Source organism: Magallana gigas, chromosome 6 (assembly GCF_963853765.1).
Source record: "Magallana gigas chromosome 6, xbMagGiga1.1, whole genome shotgun sequence".
NCBI classification, from domain to species: Eukaryota; Metazoa; Mollusca; class Bivalvia; order Ostreida; family Ostreidae; genus Magallana; species Magallana gigas.
In genome coordinates, this window is record NC_088858.1 from 31194149 (window position 1) to 31214697 (window position 20549).

The 20549-nt window shown below is 34.5% G+C and overlaps 2 protein-coding genes across 2 annotated transcripts; one reads left to right on the forward strand and one right to left on the reverse strand.

Moving 5' to 3' along the window:
• The first annotated feature begins 72 nt into the window (after positions 1–72).
• LOC105327986 (general transcription and DNA repair factor IIH helicase subunit XPD) lies at positions 73–15977 on the forward strand. The gene is made up of 25 exons (XM_034467791.2): positions 73–207; positions 316–415; positions 1294–1371; positions 1646–1708; positions 1843–1959; positions 2468–2584; positions 2984–3037; positions 3153–3215; positions 3744–3867; positions 4002–4098; positions 4333–4442; positions 4769–4792; positions 4987–5155; positions 5704–5822; positions 6253–6392; positions 6582–6683; positions 6815–6878; positions 7073–7164; positions 7486–7515; positions 13361–13453; positions 13775–13847; positions 14364–14434; positions 14662–14805; positions 14939–15082; positions 15724–15977. The coding sequence occupies exons 1-25, from the start codon at positions 203–205 to the stop codon at positions 15814–15816; spliced, it is 2286 nt and encodes a 761-aa protein (XP_034323682.2). The 5' UTR covers positions 73–202; the 3' UTR covers positions 15817–15977.
• LOC136276452 (uncharacterized) lies at positions 8994–12317 on the reverse strand. Its single transcript, XM_066088443.1, has one exon. It carries the CDS (start codon positions 12198–12200, stop codon positions 10680–10682), a length of 1521 nt encoding a protein of 506 aa, XP_065944515.1. The 5' UTR covers positions 12201–12317; the 3' UTR covers positions 8994–10679.
• Positions 15978–20549: the final 4572 nt, after the last annotated feature.

Genomic DNA, 20549 nt, shown 5'->3' on the forward strand with positions numbered 1-20549 from the left:
AACTAGGTATTGCAGCTACTCTGAACATGCAGAGGTGTCTGTGAAAAAATTATTATTATAGTTCGGGCTCGAGATGCATTAAATTAATATTTGCATTGCCTCGAAAAATCAGAAGTTGAGCAACTTGGTCTCGCACGCTCCAAATGCCTTAATTTTTAAAAGGACCAGACGGCTGCTTTATTTGCCAACTATACCAGAAAACATGAAGTATTTAAACTATATATTTGAAATGTTCAGAAACTCAGGAAATTTGGTTCGAGGAATATTGCATTGTCAGGGATTTTTCTAAATGCTCTAATCCAACTTCATTTGTAGGTTAAATATCGACGGCCTACTTGTTTATTTTCCCTATGACTATATATACCCAGAGCAGTATATGTACATGCTGGAACTGAAAAAGTCTCTAGATGCCAAGGTAATGTTAGTTGTTACAACTTGCAGGTCTGCATGGTCAGGAGAATGACCTAAACTATAGTCTGTCCTAATAAGTTATTGTATCCGTCACTTTTTGACGATTTTAAATAAAAATACACATACCTATGAAAGAACTACAGTTGAAATAGATGAAGGGAAAATATTCAAGATATCTTCATTTGCACGTTATCATTTTGCACTCAAAAAAATTTACAGGAACGAAATTTCTTACGTAGATTATAATGGGAAATGTTGACATCTTTTCTCATTCAGGAAGTCACTCGGAATACCTCACATAGTTTTTCATCGTTATTATCTAGGTATTTTATGTCTGTTGCAAATTAAATCCACATAGACTCCTTTATTTTTAGCCATGAATTAAAACCTGATAAGCTAGAGGGGGCATTTCAAAGGAGAAATCTTGAAATTTTTTTTTATACTTTTGAATGAAGGTTGCTGGAACCCTAGCTGAAGTATTTATAAATCTTGAGTAATTAAGCAAAAAATGTGAACCAAGGATATCTTGGTACAGAGTATAGGTTCAAACTTGAGACAGTTTAGATTTTAAACCAATGTTTTTTTTACTCGGCCAAAATGTTAACCCACTAACTAGTAGTAGAAAGTTTGTGGCAGAATTGAGCACTTTTTTACATGTACACATTATCACACTAGTAATATATCTTGCCAGATTTCCCCCCAAAAATTGAGTACAGTTCTTAGTGAAAATGAAGAATGATATTATCATTCAATAATATTAATGACTTAAATTTTTCATTAAGGATACATTACACACAGATTTTAATTATATGTATATTTCATGTTAAAAAAAAAACACTTCCCTGTACTCATTTTTAGAATATTTGTGCATCAATTTTTTAGGGACACTGTGCATTGGAGATGCCCTCGGGTACAGGGAAAACAATTTCTCTTCTCTCTCTTATTGTTGCCTACATGAAGGTATGAAGTTAAAATAATAAAATTATAACATAATTTTGTCAATATAAAGGATAATAATATACTAGGTATCACTTTAATATTCTCATGATCTTATTTTAACATAAACCAATGCAGTTTTAAGCTCATTCACAGTATGTGTACCGGTAATCAGATTGACAGATAGTTTTTGTAACAAGTCTAGTTAGTCTTTGCACATCCATGTATATTGATGTTTAATATCTCAAAATCATATGCTTATCATAACTTACAATAATTTTGTTAAATAAACTTTTAGGCAAACCCACTAGAAGTCACAAAGTTGATTTATTGCTCAAGAACTGTTCCAGAACTTGAAAAAGTGAGTAATGTTTGAATAGGAGGTATTTACTGAAAGATATCTTACACTATACAATGTCAATTGATAATTTACTTATTAAGTTAAGTATACACCTCATCATTGACATAAAGTTTGCCTGTTTTTTAACACTATAGGTAGTCGCTGAATTAAAAAACCTAATGGATTATTATGAACAACAACTTGGTAAAGGGAAACCAAAAATATTGGGCTTGGCACTTAGTTCCAGGAAAAACCTGTGCATCAACCCAGAGGTAATTTAAGAGACAGAAGTTTGAAATTTAAAAAAAAAAAAAAAAGGACTGAATGATTTGGGGACCGGTGTTAAAATCTTGATTATTGAATGCCCATAGGTAGCGAGTAGAATCTTATATGTACTTGTACCGTCAGGGAGAAATTTATTAAACAATCATTTATTATTTTTATTAAGTTTTTAACTTATTTTAGCTAGAGTACTTTTGGGCAATAGTGGTTAAGTAGGCAGAACATTATTGTGCAGTGCCTTAAATTCTTTTGGAATTAAAATTCCACAATTTTAAGTTCAGTTGTTGCAACAAGATGAATAATTGACTTATTATTTCTATCCAGCTTGAGCTGTTTCATATATGATAATTTGTTTATGATTTAATGTCTTATGAGGTACTTCAAAGTTCAGTTGCAGAATTAAAAAAAAAAAAAGAGAGATCAGTGTGAAGTGCCTTTCAGTAGTTTGATTATGACCCATTCACCATGTAACGAGATTTGATGATGTTGTATATTTAGGTCAGTCAGGAGCGAGACGGTAAGAACGTGGACGCTCTGTGTCACAAACTCACTGCCTCATTCGTCCGCGCCAATCACAAGAGAGACGCCACTGTACCAGTGTGTAGCTTCTATGAGGTCAGTGTTCTGTTAATTCCTATTCAAGTGCAAGGAATTAATATCCAAGTAAAATCACAGGAAGTATTTCTCACAGGTTTTAAAATCACGCTTTAATTTTTTTTTTAAATGAAAGTTGTTCACTACATGTATATGAAATTACAATAATATTAGCACTCACAATTTTTTTTTCTTGCAATTTGATAAAATACAGAGGAATTGCAGAATTAAATATTCACTTAAAATAAGGAATCTAAAATAGTTCAAGATATGGAAGTTGAATGGAATCTTTGGATTGCTACTGATATGGTGTAAACTGATTAGAATTATTTTTGATAAAGAAGTATCATAGTAACTATGCATCAGCCTTTGATATTGAAAAAGTGGTATAACTGGGCATTGTTTTACTTTGCTATGTAGAGTTATGATGCTCACGGAAAAGAAATGCCGCTACCTGAAGGAGTGTATGGTTTGGTAAGTGATCTACAACATTTGATACCATATAGTGAAACAAAATTCCTTGTTCCTGATACATTTCATGGTGTCTGTGATTGTTTTGAAGCTGAGTTGGTGAATGCTTACTTTACAGGATGAGCTTCAAGAATATGGAAGGAAGAAAGGTTTCTGTCCATACTTTTTAGCAAGACATGCTGTAAGTAATCTTCTCTAAACAAAAGTTTCTGATTTATGCACCTATATTTGCCCATGTGGTTAATCCTACTGTTCTTCTTCATCAAATTTTGTTAGGTACATGCATGTTCAACAAAACATGCATATGCCGGTCAATAGATATTAAGGTACCGTACTTCACTACACCTAGACTTATACTTTTTAAGACACAACGTCACAAGATGGCGATTTAAATGTTTTGTTAAACTGTTCGTATCAATCGATTCAGATTTATATCGTCATAGCTCAGTGGTTTAAGTATCAGGCTTGTGAACTGAGGTCATGAGTTTGAAACCGCCTGCACTTTTGTTTATGTTTACTGAATGAAATTTTTGAAAATATCATTTTTTATCAAAAATTGCACATTTTTTCACCTATTTGACGTAAATACTTCTTATCCATTATGCTTTCTATCATATCATAATCAAGTAATTTTCTGCTGATTTGAGAAAATATTCCAAGGTGTAGTGAGGCACCTTAAGCTCATACTGTTATTTGGTATCTTTGATAGATAACTCATGCCAATATTGTGGTGTACAGCTACTACTACCTTCTGGATCCAAAGATTGCCGAGGTGGTCTCCAAAGAACTCTCCAAGAATGCCGTTGTTGTCTTTGACGAGGCTCACAACATTGGTAACCATCAATTTTCTATTTCATAGCAGACATAGCCATCAGTTATCAAAATTTGCAACGAAGTTCGAAATAAATGTGTGTAATTTATTATGTATTTACAATGTATGTCATGATTGTGTATTTTTGCTGTTTAGATAATGTGTGCATAGAATCAATGAGTATCAAAATCACAAGACGAACCTTGGACAAATGCCAACAAAATATTGACGGACTCAGTAAACAAATTCAAAGGTAAGGAAAAGCTCCTTGAAGTCTTGGTGAATTCGCTTTAAATCAGTTTGATAGGTTATGATTGAATTTTTATTTTAAAAAAAGAGAGCATATTGATCTACAGTTATTTCATCAAGTATGTACCGGTACTTACATGTTTAAGAATTATCCTTTAAGAAAGGAAAATCTTATTTTGGATTGGATAGAGATGTGTATTTATAAGCTGTACATGTAATTTAAAAACTGTCTTTGTAGGTTGAAAGACTGTGATGCTGAGAGACTTAAGACAGAGTATCAGAAGCTTGTACAGGGATTGAGAGATGCCAACATTGCCCGAGAAACAGATGTCATACTGGCTAATCCAGGTATCAAAGCAGTTGAATACATATGGTTGGGGAGGCCGGCTGGGGTGCTCAGACTAACTCTGACATTATATTTGCTAGATTGAAGATTTCTTTTTTCAATGTTTAATTTCAAACAAAACAGTATGATTATGAAATTAGTGTTTACTTACTTACCATGTGTAATTTTAACAAATGTGACCTAGCTGCATATCAGCACAAAATTGCAATACCAATGTAACAGACATCAATGACAGTACGGTAGTTTTAAACGGTATATGATCCATTAATAATGGAATCATACATGGTCTACTTCTGAACTAAATGTTATCTTGAATTTCTATTTACAGTTCTTCCAGATGACGTTCTCAAAGGTAATTTAAAGCAATATCATTTTAGCATTAACACAGTATTCATAAAAATAAAATACTTCAAATTTACGGCAGGAAAGAGCTGTGTTTAGTCATGCTTCTACCATAATTGTTCTACATGTGTTCTGTCTCATATATATTTACACTCCAGTCAATTATGACCTAATTAAAAACTGAACATCAATTTTAATTTCCAGAGGCAGTGCCTGGAAACATCAGAACAGCAGAACATTTCCTGGGTTTCATGAAGCGGTTCCTTGAGTACATGAAGATAAGACTGCGGGTGCAGCACGTGGTGTCAGAGAGTCCGCCCTCGTTCCTCAAGGACTGCTACCAGAAAGTTTGCATCGAGAGGAAACCACTCAGGTACGGACCCTATTAGGAATATTTTGTTATACAAAATACTGTTAATTATCATTATTATATTAAACCAAAATTATACCTGATCGTGAAGCTCTCCCTTGTCTCACTATCGTGGTAGGAGGTGGAGTTTTGTGGTGAGGATTGTTTTTGATGAGTGTAGATAGTTAGAGATTGTCACACCTGTCATTTTTATTTAACTCTAGGATTTTCAATGAGACAATTTTTTATTTACACGGTATATAGATATGTGTACAGGCAGCCTCAGTTTTATTAAACTTTTTCACAGTTTTTATAATATATCAATGCTGCCTTATGGTATTTGCACTGAATAATTATCTAACAAATCTGAAAAGCAATTAGTTGTATCCATTAAGGTATACCAGTATCATTACATTTATTTATTTACAAAATAATATACAGATATCAATAAAGCGTCTTATTTCCATTATGGCTCAAAATGTATTCTATCGACAATGTAAGAAGATTAGAGTAAACCTGCATGTATTTAAAATGTGTTTTTAACAACTAAGATTTTTTTTTGCACTTGTCAGGTTTTGTGCGGAGAGACTGAATTCAATGATGAGGACTCTGGAGCTGGTGGAAATACACGACTTTTCCGCTCTGTCACTCCTCTGTCACTTTGCCACACTCGTCAGTACATATGCCAAAGGTAAAACATCACTGTTACATCAGTCTATAAAGATTACCAGTATGATTATTCATCAAACAAGGGAAAAAAATAAAAAAACAATCAAACTTTGTTATCTCGAACTAGATGGGACTGTTTAAAAACATTGAGATATCCAAATATTCGAGATATCGATGGTAAAATAGTTGAAAAACAAGTGATTGGGACTTAAAAATCACTTTTATATATCCATTCTATTCGAGATATCAGTGGTCGAGATATCAAAGTTTAACTGTATTCTATTTTTCCTATCAAATCAAAAAATTTTTTATAAAAAAAGTCAAATAATTCTTTCATGAGAGATGTTTGTTAGAACTAGAAGTCTTTTGTAAATTTAAACGTGATACAAATTATAATTACATATCCAATGTCTGAATGAATTTGAATAGTGGCCTTTATATTTATTTTGTAGGTTTTGTGCTAATCATCGAGCCCTTTGATGATAGGACCCCAACCATTAGCAACCCCATTCTTCACTTCAGCTGTATGGATGCTTCCATTGCCATTAAACCGGTGTTTGATCGTTTTCAGACTGTAGTCATAACCTCAGGGGTAAGCAATATTGGCAGCCATTTTTGCTTAAAATTGATTTTCTGGGTTGTAGAATTTTTTCAAAGCCTATAAAAGAGTCTCACTGTATGTACTGGGTATCTACAATATATTAATAATTTGACATATATACATTTTTTGAAGACTTACTACATAAACTAAGTACAGTTCACATGTTTCTTAAATTTGCAGACATTATCACCTCTTGAGATGTATCCAAGGATACTGGATTTCAGGCCTGTCACCATGGCAACATTTACAATGACCTTGGCCAGGACTTGTATTTGTCCAATGGTTTGTAATTCTATATTCATGTATTTTTGTTATATTTTCCAACTGTATATTATAAGTTTGAATACAAGAAAAATTTATATTTTATTAGATTTTAATTTGACAAAATAATTGCATTATTTTTGGATTTTTAGGTTGTAAGTAAAGGAAATGATCAGGTTGCCATGACTTCAAAATATGAAACTAGAGAAGATGTTGGTAAGTGAAATGAACAAATATCAGATATTTTTTCAACATTTAACAGCATAAACCCCTAAAACTATTCAGCAACACAATGCATTTTTGTATGACTAAACACTTATAATCTACATGAATGTACAATGCAGATTCTATATTTTTCTATAGATTTCATACTTTAATCTGTTTAATAATATCTGTAAAAAATTTTTCAGCTGTGATTCGTAACTATGGTAACCTCTTGGTGGAATTTTGTTCCATAGTCCCTGATGGCATTGTTTGTTTTTTTACAAGTTATATCTACATGGTATGTATTTTATTCTTAAAGATACACATCTTCTCCCTCCCTACCTTATCTTTTGCTATAACAAACAGCGATATAAGCTCCTTGTTTATTTTATATATTATGAAAAGAAACAGAAAATGTCCCCAACCTTTTAAGAGGTTAACGCATGTACATTGTATATATTAAAAGTAGCAAAATTAACTCAAAAGAAGTGTACAAGATTAAGTGAAGTGCAATTAAGTAGATTTGTCATATTGTCAGTCAAGATGTACTCTATATAGAATTTATATCTGAAGGAAAAAACAAAGTGTAAAAATGAATTGCCTTTTTTCCTTTTTTTAGGAGTCAACAGTAGCTGCTTGGTATGAACAGGTGAGAATGGAAATCTGTGTTGTCCAGTTTGTCTATGTGTGTCTCATGTTTCAGTTAAACCTTGTACATATGTGTGTATATATAAATAAAAAGTATATTTCTGTTAATCATATTGCCTCCAGCATTTGTTTGCATCCACAAAAAGCTATTTTAGTTACCACACACAGCTACTTATAACTCTAAGTATTATTGCATGTACATGTATATTTTCATACACATAATTTTATGCCTTCGCTGTTGGTTGGTTGGGGGAGGGGAGGCATTTAGTATTACTTTTTTTCAGCTGAGTTTATTAACTTTATTAGGTATTCATCTTGAAGCTGATATTTTTATCATTTATTGCATAATATTTAATATTTCTTGTAAAACGTATCAGTGTTTGAGACTTAAAACCTCAGTGCTTAAAGACAGAGGAAAAAAAAGACTGGTCATGCTTATTTGATTGAAAATACTAGTATATACCACTAGATCTAGATCACAGTATGTGTTATAAAGACCAGTCAGTGAAGAAATCTTCATTCATCATATGGCTGTTAGCATCTTACTGTGGTATTATCAAAATTAATAGTGACAATACAACTATTATCAACTATTATCTATGTCAAGAAACTGATTATTTTAAGCATGGTGGGGTCAGAATCGAAGAGGCTGTACAGCTATGATGCCTGTTGATGCATCTCAATATTACAGTACCGGTACTCTCCTATGGTCAATAAAACACCATGCACAGGTTCATAGTGCAGTGGTGTTGATGTTCATGCACAGACAGAAATACTCAGATATCTATTGTATGCATATTTATTGTCTACTAAGAATAAACACTGGATACTGTAGAAGCTTTATTCATATACTTAGTACTGTGGGACATTGTTAATCAGGGTATCTTCATACTTGACCAAATTGTAGGAACAATGTTGCATCTAAATAAAATAATTTTCGGTGTATGAAAATTGCACTTGATTCAGAAAATTATGTCTTCATTTGTATTCATCTGCAAGGGGAATTATGTGTTTAAATGTAGGAGTCCTGAATCAATCATTCATAAAATTATACCAAAAATTTGTAACGCTTAAAATTTGTAACACTTAATATTTTAACCATCAACGTAATATAGACACATATTTTAAAAGCTTTTCACTTTTTCGTTGTTTTAATTCAATCACAAGACAGTAAGATGGTGTACAAGTTTTGTCTAAGACTGCTTCATGATCCCCGGGGCCAGATTTTCATGACCAACACTTAAACGGTACATGTACTGTATTGTGTTTGAGATGACATGGTAACAGATATTCATAATCAAGAGTAACTTTTAATGTTTGTGGCTTAAATTTCCTCATTGACAAATGTAGTCATCTCTGTTCAGTTCTGTGTACTAATATGAGGAACAAAACTTCAGTTCAGAACAGCTTTAGATAAAGCCCGCTGGAAATTTCCCTTCATGGACTTTTACTGTATGGCGAAAATCAGAAGTCAGAAGGGAACATTTTCATTTTATTGCACGTAAAAACATTGGCAAGATATGTGTAGTTATTTTCATAATGCAAACAATATTATAGATAATGTAGCATTTCTTGTTGCACAGTGGGGATAATAAATATTTCATGTACATATATACAAAAATTCACACAATAACAACAAAGTAGTTTATGGGACGGAACCACTGTACATATATATATCACATGATTTCATGCAAATAAAGTATGCCGAAAACAATCACACATACGAAAGAAAATCAATCAAACTTTCACAAGTCTGTAGCAGTAATATCTCGCATAAAGACATGCTACAAAATGCTACACTTGCTCAATCCAATTCAGGCGTACATTATATATAACATGGGATTGAGGTAGTCCATGTGTAGATTGGATACACATCCTCTTGCATTCAATGTTTTGAATTCACGACAAATTAATCTGATATCGGAACACATGTATACAGGCAAAAAAATAAATAAGTGATAACAATAAGGCCCAAAATGCCAACGAAAAAAATAAAAAAAGACAGTTTTTCTTTACAATTATCACAGATAAATCACAGTATGGAAAGACAGAAATTATTGCTACAACTTATCTCCCCTTTCAATAAATAAATTATGTAAATTAATATCACAGATACAAGTCTCTCATCCTGACCTCCCCACAAAATTCAATGAAAAAACGAAAGAAAAAAAATTTATCGCAAAATTTTGCAAGAGTGAAACTCCTACAAAAATTAAGGTCAAAGGTCAGTGTGAATAATTAAGAGGTCAATGAATAATGATTAGTGGGGAGGTCAAAACCTCTCTTCCGTGACTGGCCACAGTCCAATAACTTATCATCACAGCTAGAGTTATAGAAAATACACAGGTACTGGAACATACATTTAAAAAAAAAAAACTAAAACATGTCCATGCCCTTTGTAATACAACAATGGTAAAACAATGCTGAATAAAATGAACATGCTAGTCACAGTGCAAGCCAAAAAAAAAATTAATAAATTCTACAGCACAAAAAATATTCACTAACAAGTCTATCTTATCATATCACATATTGTGTGAGATTATAAATCAAATTTCACGATATATTTCTAAAATTGTACTGTTTGTTCAATGATTTAAAAAAGAAAAGAAAAAGACTTGTTTTAAGGGGAGATAATTTCTGTGACCAGCCCAATCCTCCAAACATTCCACGTTAGAAAAAAAAACTCCCCCTTTTCAGATAAGAGACCAGAATAGGTAAAATATTTTTTGGGTTTTTGAATTTTTTTTTGTTATTTTATCAACTATCAATAAATCAACAAAAAAGCATGCAAATTAAATAAACATATGTATATATGGGGTAAAAATGAACTGATTCTCTTGAGAAAAGATCAAACACAGATCAATTGCCCAGAAATAAATATTGCACATTTTCTGTATTCTTCTTACAAACTTAAAGGTATATTTTTAAAAAAAATTACTGCCAACTATAACCATCTACAGTTAGGAAATTTATTATGAAGAATCTTCTTAGAAAAAACTGGGATCTATCAAGTATTTACACAATATAGAGCAAATTTCCTTGCATAGTAATAAATAAGAGGACAGAAATATACATAATTAACCAACACCCAATACATGTAGCACAATTTAGTACATTTGCATTGTTAAGCACTTTGAAAGATTAAAATATCGGGCTAGTAGACACTTACTCGCCCGGGGGAGGGGGACTGGTAATTATCGTTGACAGCTGTTGTATGATGTCAGCGTTGTTCAGTGTTGGTTGCTTGGCACTGCGGGCCAGCTGATGACAAATGTCCAACAGTCTCTCCGTCATCTGACGCTTCTGCACTTTCGGTTTAGTGTTGTTGCTCCTGTTACGCTTGTTGGCAAACCAGGATTTCACTTGAGTTACGGAAATTCCGCCCTCCTTGGCCATGATTTCTTTTTCCGATTTGGACGGATACGGATTTTCTTCATGCCTGTCGTACCATTCCGTCATGATGCGAACAGCTTTGAGATTTAGCGGCTGATTGTGACGCTGTCGTTTGCTCTCTCTTTGCATCACTGCCTGAATTTCGGCATCTGTGATTTTTCGTTTGGCTGCCTCGCACTTTTTGATGTTGGGTCTTTGGGGTTGCTGAGGCATCTTGTGGCAGAGAATCGCTTTTGGGTGCACTTTTTGTTCAATGGGAGAGGGGAGACTTGAAGTGATGTCTGTTGATTGCACCAGGTTGGAATTCGGAGAGGAGATGTTATCCTGAGATGCCTGAGAAGACTCATTAAGGAAATCCGCTAGGTTTGGTTTAGGCATGTAAGGTTTGGTCAAGTTGTAAATATCAACAAACTGGGATAAATTCACTGTTTCCTCTTCTTGTTCCTCGTTTTCTTTGTCTTCATCGTCGGAAATCTCTATTCTTAATTCCAAAGATGGGGAATTCAGCTTTGAATCCATCGGATACACAGGTGACATGCACAAATCAGAATTATATCCACTATCCTGCACACGATTTGCCACTTGGAGATACATTGAATGATTTCCTTGTTCTGAGATTACGGACACATTTGGAGAAATTTCAGATTTGGGAGAATCATTGGACAACACTTGGTTAGCTTCGGAGAGAAGTGGACTTATACACCTGGAGAATTTTCCATTCGAGTCGGAATATTTAACACTGGGCTCTGAAAATTTTGCACTGGAATCAGACGAAATGGAAGCTAGTGCTGTTATGAGGTCGGGAGTAGAGCATCTAGCTATGTCTGCTGACTGAGCATGATACGAAGCGCCGTTAGTGGAATCAACAGGGAGTGGAGTTATTGGTATATCGGGATATTTTATCGGGCGATCGTTGCTGTAGCAGTTGGAGGAATAATACCACTGATGCATCTGCTGCCACTCTGTAAGCTGACTTTGATAAATATTTGCATAGTCATGGTACGGTGCACTGCTGTATTGGTACAGCTCACTTACCGCTGCCTTGTGACACATTGGAGAATTATTATAGCTAGAGTATTCTGACTTGACTGTGGTGTGGGGGAGGTAGCCATCTGAACATGTAGGTATGGGAGAGTAGGGCCATAGACCAGCAGGGGATCTGTAAGACTGGGCCACAGTGTCGGAGTACACACTGGAATTGTCAGAGTAATTCTCACTTACTGCAGTGCTTGCCTCTGTATGCTCTGAATTCCTGTCTTTAGAAGAGACTTGTCCAGTGCTTTGTGGATCCATCTTTCCCTTGCAGTTGCTGTCCTCTTTTAAAAAAAAAATCAGCAGCAAAAAAGTGACAAGAGGAACTGGCTTAAACTGGACAGCAAGGAATGAATGAGGGTTAGAAGGAGTTGTTTGGTGGGTTTATATATAATACAGAAGGTCAGGGTTCAGAGGTCTCAGTGTCAATGCATTTGCATTGGTTCTGTCACATCTCATTTGCATGTCAAGGTTACCTGACATGGGCAGTGGAGTGAAAGGAAGTGAATTTGCTGTGTTCTGATTGGGTGACACTGAGCACTGACAGTTCATGCTTGACCTCCACTGGAATGTCTGCTATTGTTGTTCAGCATTTGTTGTGGATATTTTTTTTTGAAATGGGCAGATGGGGAAATTGAAATATACCTCTGCCAATAAAAAAGATAAAAGTAGAAAGTAAAGAAATTAACACTTTAAGTAATTATCTGTCAAGTAGAATTTATTGAAAAGTATTGCACATGTTAAAAGTGAAAGAAAAAAATTAACAATATATTAATTATATTTATTTTGTTACATTTAATATTTTATTATTTGCATGATACAAGTTTAAATGCATGCATATTCTAACATGATATCAGGTTATTATTTTTGAAAAATTAAATTTGTATTTTCAGTGATGTATATACATGTATGTCCTTTGTATTTTTAAGACATATGTAATTAAAAAAATTAATTACAGTAAATTGAATGTAATTTTTCAGAATTTTGTTTATTTTGACTTGTGCTGTTAGCACAATACTATAATTAACTGAAAGGGAATGAAACTACAATTTATGTAGAATTAAATTCATTGTTTTAAAAGTATTTTGTTTATGAACAGATAAAAAAGATAAATTGAATGATATATTATGTTACTTTTTCCTTTCTTTTGTATTTCTTGTATTTGATTTCATGATCGTAAAAAAACTGCATTACTAACTGTACATGTATAGTAATTATAGTAATTGAGATTAACTACTTCAATAATTAAATATGAGTTTTAAAGACTGATTCCTATTGAAATCCGACAAATTAATTATGAGGCACATAATTGCCTTAAAATTAAATGCTATGAAACTGTTATCAAGAAGTCCATATTTGAATTGTTTAGATAAGGACTGGCAGACAACTAATTGGATGTTTTCTTTGTTTTTATTTTGAAGGGAATTCTTGATCAAGTGCAAAAACACAAGCTGCTATTTATAGAAACACAGGATGCTGCAGAAACCTCCCTAGCTTTGTTAAACTACCAAAAGGTAAGTTAAGTTTAAGAGAATGTGAATTTATCTAATGATATTTTATTTTACAGATAGAAAAAAAGTTATAAAAAAGAAAAGAAGAAAATATTGTTCAAATTCAGATATTACAAATTTTGGAAATAAAATTATACTTGATAAGTTCACATTTTAAGGATGAAAAAAGGAAAAAAAATTTCATGTATTATTTAAAACTGAAATTTTAGGATAATAAACTCAAATATGTTGAGGGTTACATGAACTTTTTCTAACAGCTACTATATGAAAATAATATAATGTGTATACAAGTGCTGCCATTATTGTGTTCAAATTATGTTAAAGGCCTGTGAAAATGGTAGAGGGGCCGTGCTGTTGTCAGTTGCAAGGGGAAAGGTCTCGGAGGGCATAGACTTTGGTAAGAATTTCATATACAATGTATTTCATATCAATTTATTTTTTTCTTCCATTGAAGATTGTGACTACTATACTTTGTCTTTAATGTGTTTTTCTGACTTTATACTTCTTGATTTTAAAAGGCTTTAGTTCATTATCAATTTTTTCTTAACTTTTATATGGATTTTTTTTTTTAGAAGAAATTCAAATGCATTATTCATACATCATTATAATATTGCCAGTCTGTGCATTGATATGAGAGAGAGAGAGAGAGAGAGAGAGAGAGAGAGAGAGAGAGAGAGAGAGAGAGAGAGAGAGAGAGAGAGAGAGAGAGAGAGAGAGAGAGAGAGAGAGAGAGAGAGAGAGAGAGAGGGGTTAACCTTATATCTGATACACATGTTTAACAAAATGTATCTTTAAATTAAAATGTGCCTCTTAAGATTTTAACATCCCCAGGTAATTAACAGATTGTGACTTGTGATTGAACAAAGGGGAATAACTCTTTATCTAACGATTTGTTCACACTCTTTAATTACAGACCATCACTTTGGTCGGGCTGTCATCATGTTTGGAATTCCATATGTTTATACACAGAGTAAAATTCTAAAGGTATTTTAAAGCCATACTTTAACATTTGTTGATTTAGTTCAGAATTTTCATCCATTAATCTCAATGAGAAATGTAAAAAAGAAAAACAAAAGAGCAAAGCAGTGAACGCAAGGAAAGCACATGAACCAGAGAAATGATGTCTCTTTATGAGGATTTCATTTCACTAAAAGAAATAACATTTTTTTATTTGTTGACCAAGAGTTTGAATGACATTGACATTGATATAGGCTCGCCTGGAGTATTTGCGAGACCAGTACCAGATCCGAGAGAATGACTTCCTGACCTTCGATGCTATGCGGCATGCAGCCCAGTGTGTAGGCCGAGCATTGAGAGGAAAAACGGACTATGGGATCATGGTGTTTGCAGATAAGGTAATTTTTTTCTTTTTTTAGTGACAACTACAGAAAGCAGATTTATCGATCTTCGTCACAATACTTGAAAACTCTTCATCACAAGTGATATCATCTTGCTTTAGTCGTAATGATTTTATTAATATTTGTCCAGAGATTTGCCCGGGCTGACAAGCGGAGTAAGATCCCGCGCTGGATTCAGGAGTACCTGAAGGATGGACTCTGTAACCTGTCCGTGGACGAAGCGGTGCAGGTCAGCAAGCGGTTCCTCCGACAGATGGCGCAACCGTTCTCCAGGGTACAAGACATTAATTAATTGTTGTTTATTATACATTATACAAAATTATTATTTCATGCTTTTTAGGGGAAAAAAAATCAAAATAACGTCCCAAAGTAGGGGAGAAGCCCTGGGAATCTGTTGGCTGAGGCAGCCAAGGACAACACTCTCCCTAGGCCTTTTTTTTACAAAGGGATATTTGTGTGACCATTTCTTATTGTGCATGTAGTATATACATAATATATGTATGTACTAGTTGTTTTATTTTGTAATATCACTTTGATATGGTTTGGTAATAGTAAGTCATGTGATGAACTGTTTCCCCTTGTTGTATATTTCTCTGTAGATTAAAAAGAAAAAAAGTTAAAATTACACAATATTAATTGGTAATTAAAGGTAAACTATGCATCAATTAATGCAAAGTAGTTTTTGCCAGCTTTGATATCAATCTATTCATTCATGTAATAGAAAGCACTGTGCAGGCCAATTCATAACACCTTTCATTTTATTCGCTTACACTATGTAGTTTAAAATTTTACAGTTCAAAACCAAATCATTGTAACATCCTGGTCATTTGAAAGGAAAAAAAATCGACATTGTCTTTAGCATGTAACATTTCTGTGTAAGGACATAATATAATTTATATTATTTGTCTGTTGCAGGAGGACCAGTTGGGCTTGTCACTGTTGACTGTAGAACAGCTCGATCAGGAGGACACCAAGAAGAAACTTCAGTCCAGGATGCAGTATGTGTGATGTGATGATGTCACATGTATTGATGTCATGTGTGATGATGTCACAAGATGGTGGCAGCATTGGTCAGTTTCAGAACAAGGCGAACTACATTGTATTTATTTGTGTCAGGAATCTCTTAATTAATGAGATCCAGTGGATTTCTTGCGCCATACTGCATGTTGTACTTTTGATTAATATTTTTTGTAATAAAACAATCAAATCAGTGTGACTTGTTCAAGAGTTTTTGTCTGCTTATCAATAATTTAAAAGTGGAGTGACCCACTCGTAAAAGAGAAAACTTCTGTGGAAATTAAACTCATTATATTATTACATGCAAATAACAAAAAGGGGCAGTGCTCAGCCCTAATTTCTTTTTTTGGAAAGCACCATTTATTTAACAACTCCCCCCCCCCTCCCAACACACACACACACATACTAGCAGGATGCAAATATTTTTCTTTATAGAAAACTTTTAAAATTACAAGAAACTAAACACTGAAGATCAAATTTTTAAAAATGAGGCAATTTAACTACGTCCCCTTAACCTCATATGGATTAGGATTTTTTTTTCAAATGTAACTGATTCAATGTATTGGATAGTACATTATACAAAATCACAAAGGCGCCTGATGTTAAAAATATTTTCTTTTAATGATAAAATTATCTCCTGTACTATAATGATAATTATAACAAAATGTTTTTGATGTTTTAGGCCAGAGAATATTTGAACTGAAATATTTCATTTCTCTTTATAGCTACCTCACAGATGTAAATATATATTTTTAAGTACTTAAATTGAAAAAAAAAGACATTACTAAGACAATTCTAAACTCTACACTAAGTTAGCATCATTTAAAGCTATAATATCATTTCAATTGTTTAAAATAAGATGAGGATTTTCTATTTTGAAACATCAGATATGTTCGATGAAATGCATCATGATTATTTCGTGTAGTCCGTGATTCTTCTTAAAGTTGTAACTTTTGTCAGTTCATTTAGTGTATATATGATATGAGTTAAATTTGGCCACATAATTCGCCATTTTTAGGTCACCTGAGTAAACTCAGGTGACCTACTGCTATCCGTTTTCGTCCGTCGTCGTGTGTCGTCCGTCGTGCCTTAACAATTTTACATTTTTAACTTCTTCTTAAAAACTACAAGGCTGATTGTTACCATTTTTGGTGTGAGGCATCTTTATGGTAAGAGAAATCTAGATTGTGAAAATCATGGCTCTACCACCCCCGGGGCACCACATGTGGAACCAAATATGCCAAAAAAGCCAACTTTTCAAAAATCTTCTTCTCTACTCCCACACATGTGAGGAAAAAAACTGGTTGCATAGTTATGATGTCCATAAAGCCCTCTACCAAAATTATGAAATTCACGGCCCCTGGGTCAGGGGTTCTGACTCTAGGATAGGGCCAATATAGACATATAGTTAAAATGTATTAAATCTTAGATAATCTTCTTCCATACTCCCATATACATTTGTTAAAAACTAAATGCATGATTATGATGTCAATGAAGCCCTCTACTAAAATTGTGAAATTCATGACCCCTGGGTCAGGGGTTCAGGCTATAGGGTGAAGTGAGTGAGAGAGGGTTGAGTGAGAAAAAGTGGATTGAGAGAGGGATTGGGTGAGAGAGAGAGAGTGGAGTAAAAGAGGGTTGGATGAGAGAAACACTGGGGTGAGAGAGGGTGGAGTGAAAGAGTGGGATGGGAGAGGATGGAGTGAGAGGTTAGGGTGAGAGAGAGAGAGAGAAAGTTGAGTGAGAGATGGTGGGTAAGAGAGGTCGGGGTGAGAGGATGGAGTGAGAGAGAATGGAGTGAGAGGGGATGGGATGAGTGGAGTGAGAGAGGAAGGTGAGAGAGAGAGAGGATGGAGTGAGAGGCTGGGGTGGGAGATAGAGTGGAGTGAGAGGGTGGGGTAAGAAAGATAGAGAAAGTGCAGTGAGAGAGGATGGTGAGAGAGAGAGAGTGGAGTTAGGGAGGAGAGAGAGAGAGGGTGGAGTGAGAGAGTAGGGTGAGAAAAAGAGTGGAGTGAGAGGGTGGGGTAAGAGAGAGAGAAAGTGCAGTGAGAGAAGGAGGGTAAGAGGGGTCAGGGTGAGAGAGGGTGAAATGAGAGAGTGGAGTGAGAGAGTGGAGTGAGAGAGGATGGTATGGGAATAAGTGGAGCAAGGGGGAGGGGTGAGAGAGGGTGGGGTGAGAGAGAGTTGAGAAGAGGGTATGTTGAGGGAGTGTGGACTGAGAGATGGTAGGATAGGAGAGAGAGAGAGGGTGAGGTGAGAGAGAGAGGTAGGAGTGAGAGAGTGTGATGAGAGTGGAGTGAGAGAGAATGGGATAAGGGAGAGAAGGTCAAGTGAGAACGTGAGGTGAGAAAGGGTGAAGTGAGAGAGGGTGGAGTGAGAGAGACTGGGACGTAAGAGAGAGTGGAGAGAGAGATTGGAGTGGAATATGATAGTGTGGGTTGAGAGGGGGTGAGAGAGGGTGGGGTGAGAGAGAGTGAAGTGAGGGAGGGTGGAGTGGGAGAGTGGAGTGAGGGAGGGTGGAGTGAGAGGATTGGACAAGCGGTTGGGGGGGGGGAGAGTGGTGTGAGAGGATGGGGTGAAGAAAGGGATGAGAGAATGGGGTAAGCTAGTTCGGTTGAAAGAGTTTGGTATGAGAGTGGAGTGAAAGAGTAGGAGTCCAGTCACCTAACTCTCTTTCATTTTTTTTTCTTTCTTCCTACTTGCTTAGCACAGAGTGGTATAAAAAATTGAGAGACTGAGTGGGGTTAGAGAGTAGTGTGAAAGAATGGGGTGAGAGAGTGAAATGAAAGAGTGGGGTGATTGAGTTGAGTGAAAGAGTGGAGTGAGAGAGTGGAGTAAAAGAGTATGGTGAGAAAGGTGAGTGAGTGTGGGAGAGAGTCGGATGAGAGTAGAGTGAGCAGGTTGAATAAGAGTGAGTGAAGTGAGCAAGTTGATAAACAGAGTGTGCCGACTGAATGTCATTGTACAACGATTGATAAGAAAGTTCTACAACTTATATTAATATCTCTCGTTGGCACGGATGTTAGCGCGAGGTAACCTGGAGAGAACCCACGTGTCCAAGCGGGCGACCGCCATACCCTAACACAACAACAACTGTCGATCACGGGAATTGAACTCGGGTCGCAGCGGTGATAAGCGAGTGCATTGTCCACTACGCTACTTGGACACCTCATGAAAGAGTTGGGTGAGCGAGTGGAGTGAATAAGTGAAGTGAAAGAGGGGGGGGGGGGGGGAGACAGTGGAGGAATAGAGCGGGATGAGCAGTTGGAATCAGAAGAGAGAGAATGTGGGTGAGATTGGAGTGGCGAAAGGGGTATTGAAATATTCTTCAAGCTCAAAAACAACATTAGATATGTTTTCCGGGCTTGTCGGAAAGGCCCGAGAAGATACGATCGCTCCAGAACAGTACCAATGGTTCTACTGGTCTCTCTTCTTTTTTGTTTTACTTCTTAATTGAAAGTATTTACAGTAAATATAGAATGATTAAAGCACAGTTAGACTTTTGTAATTAAAGATGGCTACAGCGGAAACTTAGTACCAATCTTTTTAAAAGATAAGTTTGTATTTATTATTTTTATTTAACTATTCTTCAGTTCAAGCAATTGAAAATTTAATTTAACATTTCTATTTTTTCTTAAATATCAATAAGTGAATAGTCCTTTTTCGTCATCCTGTAAATGATCTGTTAACTTCTTAGTCCTATTGAATAAACGGAAATAAAAACTCGGATATATTACCTACACGTAGGCGTCCATGACAACCTACCCCTCCCCCTTTTTTTTATATATAAAACTTGACAAATAAATATGGGACAATGCTTTATCTTCTGAGATTTGGGCTAGGATTTAATTAATTCCAAGATATACTCTTTAATACGCGAGAGAAGATATATACATGTTCAAGGCTGTCTTAACATTAATTGCATGAATTTATGGGAAACGACTCCATTTGAAATAAAATGTTTTTAGTTTCAGTTTGTATCTTTTAGTTTAAAGTTTATACAGAAAAATAAGGCAAACAAATTATACTTTTATTTTATCTTCGATTTTTTTTTCAATCACAAGACGTTTATGACATAAACTTGTAGTTAAAACGATATTTGAATCAGAATAGAAAATGTCTTAAGATCTATACTTTGCTGTATATTGAATGCTGATTCAAAAGAGAAATAGTAATGTTTTTCGTCTGAAGTTTCTAATTTTAACAACAATATAATTTTATGCAAAGGTCAACTCCTTTATTGTCAAAATAAAAATACATGACATTGATTGGCATCTTAGTATAAATTAGTATCACCGTATACGTACGTGTACACGTAACAGCCGAATATTTTTAAAAGCAATATTATATAATAAATCAATCAGGTACCTTATCAATATTTCATTCAAAATATTATAAAATTTATATCACATTCAAATAATATTTCATTGAAAGTTTACTTCATAAAAACAAAATTATAGCATAAACAGCGATAGATTAGCACCGCGTTTGATACACTGTAAATAATACTGTTTTAATATATTTGGAAATTATCAAAGATGACAATAATCAAACTTAAGTTTAATAAAAATGAATTTATGAATTATTGTTTATTAAACCAAAATTAAACTTAATATACTCAAATCGATAATCACTGTGGAAATTCAAAGCCTTCCAAGGCTTCCATAAACAATCGAAACGACGTTTTGTTAAAAAAAAATGGAGGGGTGTAGTTAAATTATGCT